This window comes from Brugia malayi (assembly GCF_000002995.4).
Source record: "Brugia malayi strain FR3 genome assembly, contig: Bm_v4_Chr1_scaffold_001, whole genome shotgun sequence".
NCBI classification, from domain to species: Eukaryota; Metazoa; Nematoda; class Chromadorea; order Rhabditida; family Onchocercidae; genus Brugia; species Brugia malayi.
Window position 1 is genome coordinate 12,684,917 of NW_025062475.1, and position 13,527 is coordinate 12,698,443.

General features: G+C 33.2%; 2 protein-coding genes across 2 annotated transcripts; one reads left to right on the plus strand and one right to left on the minus strand.

The window, feature by feature from the left end:
• Positions 1–171: 171 nt before the first annotated feature.
• Bm11947 (Uncharacterized protein) lies at positions 172–13,221 on the minus strand (the record flags this gene model as incomplete). The annotated part of the gene is made up of 35 exons (XM_043077687.1): positions 172–347; positions 2,043–2,202; positions 2,359–2,494; positions 2,587–2,756; positions 2,835–2,947; positions 3,269–3,394; positions 3,472–3,655; positions 3,845–4,038; positions 4,105–4,252; positions 4,516–4,602; positions 4,671–4,804; positions 4,896–5,079; positions 5,158–5,308; positions 5,383–5,546; positions 5,614–5,721; positions 6,057–6,311; positions 6,421–6,673; positions 6,876–7,066; positions 7,277–7,418; positions 7,712–7,896; positions 8,154–8,306; positions 8,415–8,523; positions 9,353–9,486; positions 9,575–9,715; positions 9,783–9,993; positions 10,095–10,196; positions 10,266–10,391; positions 10,522–10,643; positions 10,732–10,827; positions 10,954–11,094; positions 11,160–11,246; positions 11,372–11,476; positions 11,573–11,746; positions 12,426–12,620; positions 13,051–13,221. The coding sequence occupies 35 exons, from the start codon at positions 13,219–13,221 to the stop codon at positions 172–174; spliced, it is 5,328 nt and encodes a 1,775-aa protein (XP_042933621.1).
• Positions 4,438–4,551, plus strand: Bm14497 (Uncharacterized protein; the record flags this gene model as incomplete). The annotated part of the gene is made up of 1 exon (XM_043077688.1): positions 4,438–4,551. One exon carries the CDS (start codon positions 4,438–4,440, stop codon positions 4,549–4,551), a length of 114 nt encoding a protein of 37 aa, XP_042933622.1.
• Positions 13,222–13,527: the final 306 nt, after the last annotated feature.

Genomic DNA, 13,527 nt, shown 5'->3' on the forward strand with positions numbered 1-13,527 from the left:
TGTATATTTAACTTCTTTGTCGAAAGCACACATTAGAACAGCTTGGATTAATACAGAAAGTAAGAGATTAGAAACAAGAATTTTCAATCGAATTAACTTGGTTAACCTTATTAATTAGTGGTTCTTAACTATACGGATTCTGTTAATAGACAGTAGTTATAAAACTGTCTACTAAGTTAAAAAAAAAAAATTTAGCAAAAACGAGGTAACCTTGGGATCTTGTTCCTTGTATAGTGGGTCATCTTCATCAGCATCAAAAAACAATTCATAATTCGTTATGGAAAGGGTTCCCGGTACAACAAGACCTGGTGCAATCAACTTTGCTGCTGTTCCGTAAGTCGTTTTCTCTGAAAAGCTCCCCATTTCAAATTATTTCATATCATAGACGATGTCATGCAAACAATATCATAAATAAACTGAAGAAAACTTTTTGGCTTTTGCAGCAGCTTGGTTAATTCTCCGTTAGCTGTTAGCAGCTATTATACATTACCATTTTTGATCTTTGGTCATCTTGATTCATTTTTCTTCTCCATTATCATAATTTCAAAATTAGAAGGATTAACTAACACAAAAAGCAACATAAGTCAAAAGCACTTTTCCGGTAAACTGCATAATTAAGCAAATAGCAATATTGCCATTAACATAGCGCAGTATGTTTCAAATGTTCTTAACAACTGATGAAAAAGATGACTGTTGAATAGAGTTTTGTTCGAAAAAGATGAACATGAATACTAATTTGAGTCATAAAGAGATTTGATGGATACTGAAGTGATTTAGATAGCGTCATATAAGGATCTAATTTAGTTTCTTCCAGTATTTTTAACAGTTCAATTATCAAAAGCTGATATATTTAAGAGGAGATGCTAACAATTTGGTACATAAGCACAAACTTCATCTGTCCACAAGTATTAGGTCAAACAGATAGTCTACCGTTGGTTCCAAGTCTCTTCATTCCAAGTATCTGCATAGATGCAATCATTTAAAGAGAATTGATTCATTACACAGTCAAAAAATTGTAAAAGGTCACCTTTTAAGTCTGATGATTCCAGTGAATTAAAGTTAATTAATTTAAATTTGGCTGACAAGTATGAAATAAATCAATTTAATAAAAGCTATATAAGATTTTGAAATATTTACTAAGTGAATTTTTTGCCATTTTCACTAAATTACCTCATAGGAATGGAAATTAATACAAAATTAAGCTATTAAAACCCCAAGAAATCAAGAATCCTGATGTTGAAGAATAAAGAACAGTCCTTCTCAATCAAGAGTAAAGCCAACTCTTTCAGTCAAACCTTCTCATTATTTATTTTGTCTAAAATAAGAGTACAAATATATCGCCTCAGATAAAAGCAAGGTACGAAGACCAACAAGACGTATCATTTAGTAATCGAGATGTGACGCATTTGATACAATGTCATATTGTCAAATAATACAAGGTGCCGTTGTGTCTGCATGATGAAAAGCAGATGGTCTTTAAAATAGAAGCGCGAAAAGATAATCACATGTTCCAGAAGGAGGATTATGTCAATTTGCACATTGTTTCCCTAGTAGATGTAAAAGAAAAAATTTATTTCAGTTTTGAAACTTATAGTGGCACACTCTTCTCTCTAATACCCTAATTCCTGCTTTTCCATAATCCCTTTCACTAATACCAGTTGCATCAGACCAATCCATCAGAGCTAAATACTTTGAAATCGATTTACTGCCAATATAAGACAAGGAAACATTAATCCACATGCAAGGTTTCAAATACTGCACATTATATCATTTCGGAGGGTTTTCCAAATACATTCATTTCTTGAAATTATATATATATATGATGAACTTCTATTCTTGCATCCTTTTAAAAGATCACATGAACAAAAACTTACTGTTCGCAATTAATTGAATGAAGCAGCAAAATAGCAAAGCTTCCAATTGAGTAAAGATTACTTATTTAGCTTCTTCCCTCGTTCTAGCTTTACTCAATAAGCAGTGGAATTCAACTAATTACTAACTATTCATTTAACAATAATATAATATAATTCGAAATCTCCTACCTCTTTGCAAATCGATTGCAACGTCAGGTTCAGTGGCCCATTTTTCGAAATCAGTTTCATCAACAAGCTCACCCAAAGTAGAACCAGGTTTTAGCGATCCTAAAGAAACCAGACGTTGTGCTACCAAATCGCGTAACAAATCTTCACGAGCCTTATCAACCTAAAATTTATAAGCTCTGAATATTCAGTGTTTGTGTTGATTTCTATATTCAAATGGATTTAAAATGAAAATCTCATTTTCCACCAGTCTTAAAAAAAAAGATGTAAAAAAAAGAAAACCAGTTTTCGTAAGCTTTAATATAAAAAACTAAAGTACCTCTTTATTAGATGACTTGCTTTCTAATATAGCTTTGAGACAAGCTGCTGAATGATGGCAGCCATAAGGATTCAATACGAAACGTTTACGTCGCCTTGAATCATCTTCCCAAACATCCAGCTTCCAGAAAGTTTGTCTAGAAATAAATACTAGAACTATTCATTCAAGACGAATAGGTTATAGCGTTTGTGAATATATCAGGTTAACGATACCAAACAAGACACTTACAAATGTTGACATGGATCATTCCACGCACCGCCCGGATACGATAATAATGACGTTAATCGTTCCAACAAGCGTGCTGATACAAGCAGATCTCGTCGTCGATTAGCTGTAATCAAATGGTCATTCACTTGTTCCTCTTTTCGACGTCGATGCATCTGTTCAGCTGCATCACTCTGCAAAATTACTTGACTCAATGAGGAGCCAGCGTTCAGTAATGCATGAGAAAAATCCTACTCTGACAGGTTACTCACCTCAAACTGAGCATGTTTGCTGATGTCTTCAGCTCGTAGACGATTTAGTATGAAATCAGCTTCATTAGCAACACGTAGGATATGGTCTCGTGTTGCATGTGCCATTAAACGACCTGAAGAAGATGAGCCAGATTGGAAGACAAAACGGAATGAAATGAAATGAAATTGGCGACTAAAAAATTATGGAAGAAATCTTGGATTTTTATTGAATATATCATGTATTTACTGTAAAGTCGAAAAGAAAAGAGTACAAACGATTGCATAAAAATTCGATGTTTTTTTTTTTGCATAATAAAAAAGAATACTTAATGAGCGAATATATTCATCTGACAGACCATTGTAAGAACGAATCATCGGATACTATAAGTGAAACTGGTGGATAAGGGATTTTTTGCTAATAGATAAAGTTGAACAAATCTGAAAGTTAAACTTGCCTTCGTTTACTAGTTCGATGAAAGCCAGTCCAGCATGTTTTTGTAAAGATGTCTGCCACTCTTGTGAACATAACAGCATGACCAGTTCAATTACTGATCTTGCCTGATTCTTCATTGTTTCCATTACTAAATTTATGACAACTATTCCAGTTAAATATATTCTGATCACTTCAAAGAAAGAAATGACAATTCTAGAAGTTTACCTTTGCTATCATTCATAATTTCTTGACCATGAGTTCCTAACAGTGTTTTCTGAAGATATGAACGAAAATCGGTAAGAATTTCACGCAACAATGGAGCAGTTGTTTCCAAGGCTTTTTGTAACTTGGTTGTGAGGTAAGCTCGTCGCTCACCTGTTTCTAATTCACGATTAGCAAGACTGCTATCCTAAAGTGTTCATTCATTATGTTGAAATTTGTAAACCTTGTTATATATATATATATATATATATATATATATATATATATATATATATATATATATATATATATATAATTATGTATGAGAATACATAACTGAATCTCGGAGATATCTTGAACGAAAGAAGAAATAATCCAATACTTTCAAAATACAAACATTAAATGTATCCAAGTGATCTTGCCGATAGATATTACTCTGCAGTTCTTTTTCCTTGTTTTCCTCTAGTGATATCGATGATTCTTCTCTGAGGAAAACATTCTTATCCACAATATTATCTTCATAATTAGACAACTCTCCGTTTTCTTCAGTACACGATTCCTCGTCAGTTTGTCTCAAACTATTACCACAATCTGCAAGATAGCATCGATAAGAAATAAAATATACTTTTTCTTTTCGAAATAATACTGCAGAACTACCTTTGTTTGTACCGCCAGTTATAGTCGTATCGAAAAAAGGACTAGGAATAGATGGTGGCTCTAAAATATCTCTGTATCGAGAAACCATAAGTACTGATAACAAGTAAGTAACTGCAAGAGCCAGAAACTGCGCCTGTCGGTTCTCTTCCTAAACAATATTTTTGTAGCTCTAATATTCATTGCAAGCAAAATTACGGAATTAAAAACTTGACTTTTGTAAGATTCATGATCAAATATCTTATTCAACATTTTTTAAATAACATATTCACTCTATAAAATAACAGTCACATTTATAAAATACATAACCTATAAAGTATAACAATCACAGAACGGATGACTACGGTTATATGTTATGAAATTCGCAAAATATGGTTAAATAATCAAATTAAAAGCAACAGAAAAGGAGCCTACCATATCTCGATAGATTACCCCTCTCAGCCGTTGTAAATCAACTTCCTGCACCAAATGTTCCGGGTCCAAAATTCCCTCTTTGTTTCCCTTCAAAAAAAAGGGATAAATTTTTACAATAAGAAAAAAAAAAAAAAAATTTCTAATAAAATACTTACTACATCCAGCGTGTCCGAAACAAATTCAGCGATCTGTTGAGCACGTGTTACTTGTTTAGCATCCATGTATGACATTTTGCCAAAGGAAGTTTTTATACGACAGGCAAGTATATTCCGTACAGCCACCGTTGACACTATAAATATTACTTCTCACTATCACTACTGCTTCTACGATAAACGTTAATAAGTGTATTCTATTTGGTTCAAATTAAAGTACGACTTTACCTAGCCGTAATGTTTGTCGCAATATACCACCGTTGGGCATATTCTTTTCCTGTTCAAGATCACTGAAACTTATTCCGGATGCAAAGACAAAAACATCGGCCAGAACAACAAAACGTGCGAGCAAACGAGCGGCATTGCCTATAGCCAATGTTTGGTTTGTCGAATCCATTATTTCCAGTTCGCTCTAAGAGAGATTTTTCCCTTTAACAACATTCTTAACATAAGCAATTTAATTTTGACAGTTCAAACCATTGTAACTTACATTAGGAGATGTAGCAGCAGCCAAAAGAGGAAGGAGACCACCACATGCCATCACTAGCAAATCAATCAGCTGAGATAAAACGTGAACACAGTTAGCAACAAATATGCTATTTTCATTGCTATTCACAACATCCAGTATTGTTGCTGTGCCCCTAGAAGTATTTTATGTTTTCCAAAAACATAACATTCTAATATTTAATAAAAATATTTTATTCAAAGCTCATACTTCTTCCACTCTTCTACAGTACTTTCGATTGAAACAAGTAGATCGTCAAGCAATCTCAAGTGAACATCTGACCAGCAAAACTCCGGGGTGCGGTAGATGGAACTTAGCTGATCATCCGGTATTTTCGATTCATCTTTTCTTTCTACTTCATCCACAAGTCCATCCTTGAAAAAGTGCTTCAAATTAAATAAAACTTTTTTATACTTGAAGCAATAAACATTTATAACTTACTACTGTGCGAGCCACAGATGAAACAAGGTTTTGAACTAAGTAAAATATAACGTCCGTTTCGCGTTCACCACCTCTATGAAATTTTATCTGGTGACGTTCCCAAGATACCTGAATTTTAAGAACAGAGAAATATTATTGTGGCTGAAGCTGCAAATTTTTTGTACGACACAAATATTGTTTAACTTATACTAGTTGACTTATACTTTATCTATCTCGAAATTAAATAAAACTCTTTTTTATTACTTGAGGCAATAAACATTCATAAACAACCATAAAAAACAAATTACCACATATTATTCTCATTCAACAGTATCAAAATATGAATGACATATTAATAAAGAATTAAATTTAATTGACCAATGCATATCTCATTCCTAAAAGCATCCTTTTCTATCTGCCATCTATTATTTTACAAATCCGAAATCGAAAGTTTAAATCTGAACCTTTGAGTGAGCAATAGCAAGGGTATCGACCCAAACTCTCCAACCTCCATATTCTAAATAAATAGCGTGAAAGAGAAGCTCTGCAAATACGTGATAAACAAGTTCACTGATTTCTACTTCATCTTCATTTTTAGGGAAGATATAAGCCAGTGAAATAAGCCATTCTTGCCATACGCTCATTTGCAAAATTGTACGTCGATTATCTCGTGAGTTTTTACACATATGTAGCAAATCTTCCAAAAAAATTCGTTTCACCTAAAAATACGGCAGAGTCTAACATAATCTCTTTGTTTTCATTTTCGAAAAAATGTTGCAAAATCAAAAAATCCTCAAAAAATAAAAGAATTCTATCCAAAGAACTTACCTTCATTAGTTCCAAATTATTCTCACTTTGTGTTATCAGATTGGTAATAACTTTCAGCATCATAGGATTTTCAAATCTCATTACATCGCTGATCGATGCATGAGCCAAATAATTTATTGTTGGTGTCATTTGTTCAGTTAGTATTTCAAACAGCACATTGTATGTTGCCAAAGTGAGATGAGTCGCGTTCAACAATAGCCGATCAGTTACAAGGGACAATAAATTAAGACTACTAACTGAATCCGTCTTTCGTCTAAAATATTTGCAAACATCAGCAGATCTATCATTTGTTAAGGGACTAAAAGAGAAATACCAGTTGTGACCAGCACTCATAGCAGTGCTTCCAAAAAGCAAATTCAATGAATTTATATTATGCATCTAGTACTTATAGGTGCTACATCAGTATTTTCATTCTTTTTTGATTATTAAAAGAGACGGTTCAAAATAAGTCTCACTTGAGCGTTGAGCGACATAAGAAATAACCAAATATTTTTAAAGCCGGTATACGAACAAGTTCATTGACAGAATTAATTAATTTGAACACAACTGCAAGGCCCTTCTTTCGATCGAATGCCGGTACCATTGCTGCCGGTTTTTCACAAAGTAACCGTGTTGTAAGAGCTAACACATCATAGAGATTATCATCCTTTAAACCATATAGCATGAGACAATTTTTTTAATTGTTCAAGATAATATAACGTAATACTTGTTTACATCAAACGACGTAATATTTATAACACTTATTCGCATGAAAGCTAACGATCTGTCTACCTTAAACCGTATTAAATATGGACAGTGTTTGTTACAAAAATAAACTATGGTAAACTATTCATAAAAGTCGAAATTTAACACTTGCTTCATTTACGGTGGCGATGAAATTTAACAATGCATTGAATTCGCCGTCTCGATTCATAATACCGCTTTCTTTGGGATCTGGCATACATATTAGCCGAGAGACGAAAGTCAACATATGCGCGCGTATAGTTATAACTTCGTTTCTAAATAAATAAATAAATAAATATATATATATATATATATCAAAAATGCAACCATTAGGAAAAAAACGGAATATAATGTTGTCAAACCACCAGTAACTTTTATCACAGTGAACTGATTTCTCAATTAAAATTTCGTGTTCAAATATCTACCGACAATTAATTGTTGTTTATCATCAAAAATTATCTTTCTTTTTTTTAAAAAAAATAAGAACTTGGACGAGATTTGACTATGAGTTAAAAGAAAGAAAGAAAGACAGAATTAAAAGAAAGACAAAATTTGAATAAATGCTAACCGAGATGGCCTTCCTTCACGGCTAATCACATTGTACAGTGAGGGTGAATGTGGCATAACAACCCAATAATACAGCTTGATAGTATGAAGCATCTCAACAACAGTGGCACAACGTTGTACAATCAGCATGAAATTGGCGCCCGTTAAAAATTCGCTTGCCAAAAAGTAATATAATTGAATTTGTATCTAAAACAACCGTTACTGTTAAATAATAGTGAAAATCAACAATCATTTCAACTACAAAATATATTAATTATGCAAAAGTATTAATTATTCATATTACGCTTTTTATATAAAATATATTACAACGAAAGGGGAAGATTTACTATCACTTTAGCCAAACTTTACGCAAGAAATTCCGAAATCCTTGTCTTCGTTGTTGTTGTGGAAATCACTAAATTTTTTTAACCAAACTAATAGCAAGAGTAGAAACTAATGCTTACTATAGGATCAGCTCTACTCCAGAGTTCAGGATTGAAAAGAATATAATCGAAAAGATGTTTCAGCAGCGGCGTTCCCGAAGGGAATGCCAATAGATATTTCGAAATATCAATTAAAATTTCCAGCACGTGCTGACTAAGGTTTGAAGATGATGACTGAAATAAAGCAGCATTTATTACTATACTCTATAATAATCACAATGTCAATATTAAGCTAACTGCTGTTAGTTATTTTAATCCCAACGAAATTTAAAATAAATTTACTTCATATAAGGCCTGAGAAATGACAAGAAATGCTCTGCTATGATACAGTTGTTGGGGGGCATTTGAAGCAGTCCTTAGAAGAAGAGATATAGCTGATAGTAATTTCGAGCTGAAATGTTTGTAATATTTGTAAATTTCTTTTTTTTGAAAATTTGAAATATTCTTTTAAAAAATTAGTGTAGTAGAGAGATAAAATAGTTCAATGATAAATGATCACTTTTATTACACTTCACTTTTAAAATCAATAATACCTTCCCGTTACAATGGAGTTGCGTACTTTGATGAAGGATAAGGCAACATAAAAAAGGTATTACTACTACAGCTATCGTTACGATCTTTCTTGCTATATTCAAAGAGAAACTAATCCGTTTCTGAGACTACAAGTTCTCAGTGATTTTTTTCTTCAGAATAAACTAGTTTAGCATCTTTATAATCGTTCAGCACCTATTCCGATCAAAAAACTGGAATTTATGCAAGATTATGAGGCTCATCAAAATGCGAGATGGCATGGTTTGGTGCATGAACATTAATTTCCTCTTCTCATAAATGAATTAAGGTGTTAGAAGGGAGGAAGGAAATAATAAAATATTTTATTTCTTCAAATTCGTTAAAGGAAAAGCTATTGGTAACTTGCAAAGAAGATATCCTAGAGAACTTAATTTTTTGAAAAACTCGAATGCTAATCAAAGTCTTTGAAAAAATCGTTTAAAAAGAATTATGGTGGTTAATGATGAATATATATATATATATGTAGAATGGAAAAAGAAGTGACAGATGAAATGGGATGTATGATATGTTGTAGAATGACAGGAATCAATCAGATATAGCAAGTGAAAAAAGATATTCCTCTTATTGTGTTAACTGCACAAGTTTTAACACCTCTACATATAATGTAAAAAGTTAATAATTTTATAAATAATATGAAATTTGAAAATTACCACACATCAATTTTCCGTACATTTCCATCATACTGAGGAAAATCTAATTGAGAAAATAGAGGCAAAAGCATCTGTATACCGCCTAAGGAATGTAAAGAATTGTGAATTGAATAAGTTTTCACCACTTCGACGCCCTAAAAAAACCACCGAGAAAATATTGAACATGATAGCATGTGCTTTGAAAAAAATGGTATATTATATATTTGAAAACTGGATATGAACCTCTTTCATAATAGCATGTGGAACCTGCACAAAATACGGAGCACCTATTTTAGACGCTGAATGTAAGCACAACTGTCCATCACAATTCTTCGGTGAATACGCTATCACAACGGAAGCACTGAGTTTTCCATCAAATATAAACTGAAATATATAACTCATACGCGAAAAAGTTAACAATGAAGATCCGACTCGACTCATAATATTATACCTTTTTATAATCATCAGACAAATCAGTCTCGGCTTCATGCAGAAAACAACTCTGATACGACGATCCCAAACAAAAGATTGCATTAACTTGTTGCGCACTTAAGGCTTCCGAAAACACATACAAAGCTGCTATCTGTCCACAGAATGGTTCTTCTCCATCGGGGCCACACCCAATACTACATTTATCAAAGTGTTCTGTTGTGGAGACGAACCTAAAAAAGAACGATTTTCAAAATATCACTAAAACATGATAAATACGTGAAAGTTGCAATAATTGATGACAATCAGAAAACAAATAAAGCATAACGGATACCACGACACGTCGAAAGACTCAATCATTTGGCCGTCCACAAAACATTGGATTTCACTCTTCGACCAACGAGAATAAATATGCGAGATCGCAACATGATGCCACCTAAACAAAACTCGGTATAACAATTATATGAAGAAATTGTCTATAAGTAACAGAACAAGAAGAACGAACCTTCTAGGTGTCAATTCAAATCGTATACACCGTGCTGTTTCCTTACCTACGACTTTAATGCAACTGATAACCAAACAATTGCCCATAATATAACAGTTGTAACCAAGTCCTTTTGTGGTCCGAAAACTGAGAAAGAAAAATCTTTATTAATGAAACAAAAAAAAAAAAAAAAAACTAGAATTGAAACCTCCTATTTGAAACCCAGTCTTTTTGATCAACAATCAAAAAACATTTTAGTAATGAAATATACGCATACCAGTATATGTAGGGGCGCTCCTTTTCGAAGTTGACACTATTTAAAGGGTCCATTTTCAACCAAGTGCAAAAACTCCAGCCATTCTGATAAGGCCACTTTGTCAGCGGAGGTAATGCAATACCCTTAAACAGATACTTCTCAGCATTAAACATTCTCGTTCTGCTACTTTTTTATCAGAATTTCTTTTAAAATTGAGGCAAAGAAACTAACTGCACTATGCACACCAGGAAACGAAAAGAAAACATCTGCACCATCGCGTTTTGGCATTTCTCCTAGGACATCCAGAAGCTTGATCGAGTTCTTACGCTGTAATTTACCAACTACAACTTCGTGTTAAAAAAAGAGTAAAGAAGGGATATCAATAGATTATTTGATATCTCAGACATCACTGAACAATATAAAAAAAACAATAAGGAAAACACACAAACATACCCATTTTCTATTTACTGCCTTCAAAGCACGGAGAAATCTTTTGGTCTCCTTAACGGTGATACTGTAAGTTGTAAGCACTCCAAGAAGTTGTATTAATAAATCAGAGACAACTGCATCGCTATTTGATAACCGTTCAAGAATCTAAAATTCCTTCGAAAATTCATTTTATCAGAAAATACTTTAGAAAAGGTTCCAGCAAAATTAACCTCTAAGACGAGGCCAACTCTTGAGCAAGCTTGCATGTTACGTGCACTTTTGCGGACAACGCCAATGAAGACGCTCCATATTTCTGCCTAAAAAAAATTATGCAACTCTTAAATATAAAAGTCAGCACAAAGTAAAAAATCAATAGCTGCACGAAAAATGAAGATTATTAAAAATAATATCACCAAATTGATAAGAAAATGATAAGATAAACCTCCAAGTGAGATGGAGCTTTGTCCAACAGGTGCAATAGACGAGTAATATTTCTGGAATCTCCGATAATAAAATTTGATTCAATATCGAATGTTCCACCAACAAGCTAGAAAAACGACTGTAAAAAACAAGAAGAAATGAATTTATTCACTGCTCATATAGTCATATATCTTTTCCTATTAAATAAAATATTTAAACTGACCGTATTGAAGACTGAATCAACAATTTCTTTGTGTGTAAGAGTTTTGTCATGCAGACCCTGCTGCAATCTTTGAAATGTCTCATCGGGCATTTCGTCTACTGAGTGAATTATTACAGTGTTATTTTCCACTTTATTCTTAATCAAATCAACTTGTTTTTCAAAACTTGACATAGCCTGAAAAACAAATTTTAGAAGGAATGTTCGCGCTTTTGCTTTTTTCATTGAATTGATTCCGGCATTTTTCATAAACACTGAAATCACTGTTAAGCCTTATCTTCATTTCTTTGAAAAAAACCGCTCTGAATTGCTTGGATATTGTAACAGTATAGCTCCATAAAGATCAGTGCAACTTTTTAGTGTCACATTCAGTGTTTGTATTCATGGTATGTTATTGCTTCTACTGCTTACAAATGAAGCTCATGTATAAAGAGACAGAAGATGACCCAGCAATAGGAATTAGTTGTGTATCTAGAATGATACGACAGAGAAATTGAAGAAAATTTTCATGAATGTATATAAAGTCAATAACATGTCGAATATCCTAATTTAATGATACTACATGAAAGATTAAGAGAATGTGAGAGAGAGAAAAAAAGAAATGGTAGATTCCAATATTTTTTAATTCCTTGAAAGTCTAGCACAGGGAATAAGTCGATTATGGAATGAATGTTATGAATTCCCTCATACTTTGAAGTCATAATAATATATTCCATGCAGTACTAGTTTTCTGACTCCTCTACTTTTTTCATTTGACTCCTCATTTCATCTTCTTTTTTAAGAAAAAAAAATTATCAATATTAAAATAATACAACAGGAAGTAACACATGTAAGATAAAGCAAAATACTATTCAACCTGCTCATCTTCCAAAGACTTATCATCTTCATCTCGGACATCAGCAACTTCTCCTTTATTGTGATTATCAACAATATCATCTACAGCTTCCTTCAGCATGCTGCTACTAGATAAATCATTAGCAGTTGATATTACGCTTCTTTCGTCCAATCTAACATCCTCCATTTCACCTTCATTTTCAGCGTCACACAAATTCTGCAAATTTCCTGCTACTTATCGGATTTCTAACACAGTCACTTCGCTATTGCCATATTTATTGAGCTCATAAATGTACAGGTAAACTCAAAGTACTAACTTTACGATTGCTTATAGACAACTGATCACCAAAAACCGTTGTGTAAGGTACCATTTTCATAATCACTTCATAATAAAAGAAGAAGCTTAGTTCACACCAAACAACAAGTGATATGGCTGTTAAGAATGACCAAAAATGTGCAAGATAAGTTACTGATAATGAGTACAGCATGCTTATCATTAAAGACATTGATCGAGATAATGCAGATTCTTCATTCGTTATCAACAAACACTGATAATTGCATCAGTTCTAATAAAAGTGAGAAGATAGAAAGAACAGCGATAATAACGAAATGAGCTAAGCTTAGACTGACTAGAAGTAATCAATTACCTGCATGTGACCAGCAGTATTACAACTTCCTGCATTTCTGGTGTCAACTGCAATCACCTCAATCTTACTATCACTAATATCGAAGGTGGACATTCTCGGCTCCAACACGGCAGTTCCTCCTGCCTTGCGTTTCTCTTCTCCTCTCTGAAATAACTCAATTTGAAGTCTCATGCCGCACAATCCATTTACGTAAGAAGTACTTTAATCCGCTCAGCGCTTTTCACCTATATCAACTTTTTTCATATAAATCTACCACTGAACGAATTATACAAAATGTAACGAATACCTTCTCACCAATACTTACTTAGTTCTATCCACGTCACGTCCACAAGCAATAACTTACCAAGACAACCACCTGTAGGAGAGGAAGTATCCACCACCACTGACTCAGAAGACTTACGTGTGGCGAAGTGCACTGTTTGGTGTGAGATGCACTTTGCTATGTGATGGACAACTTCACTGCTTTGTCGACGAGGT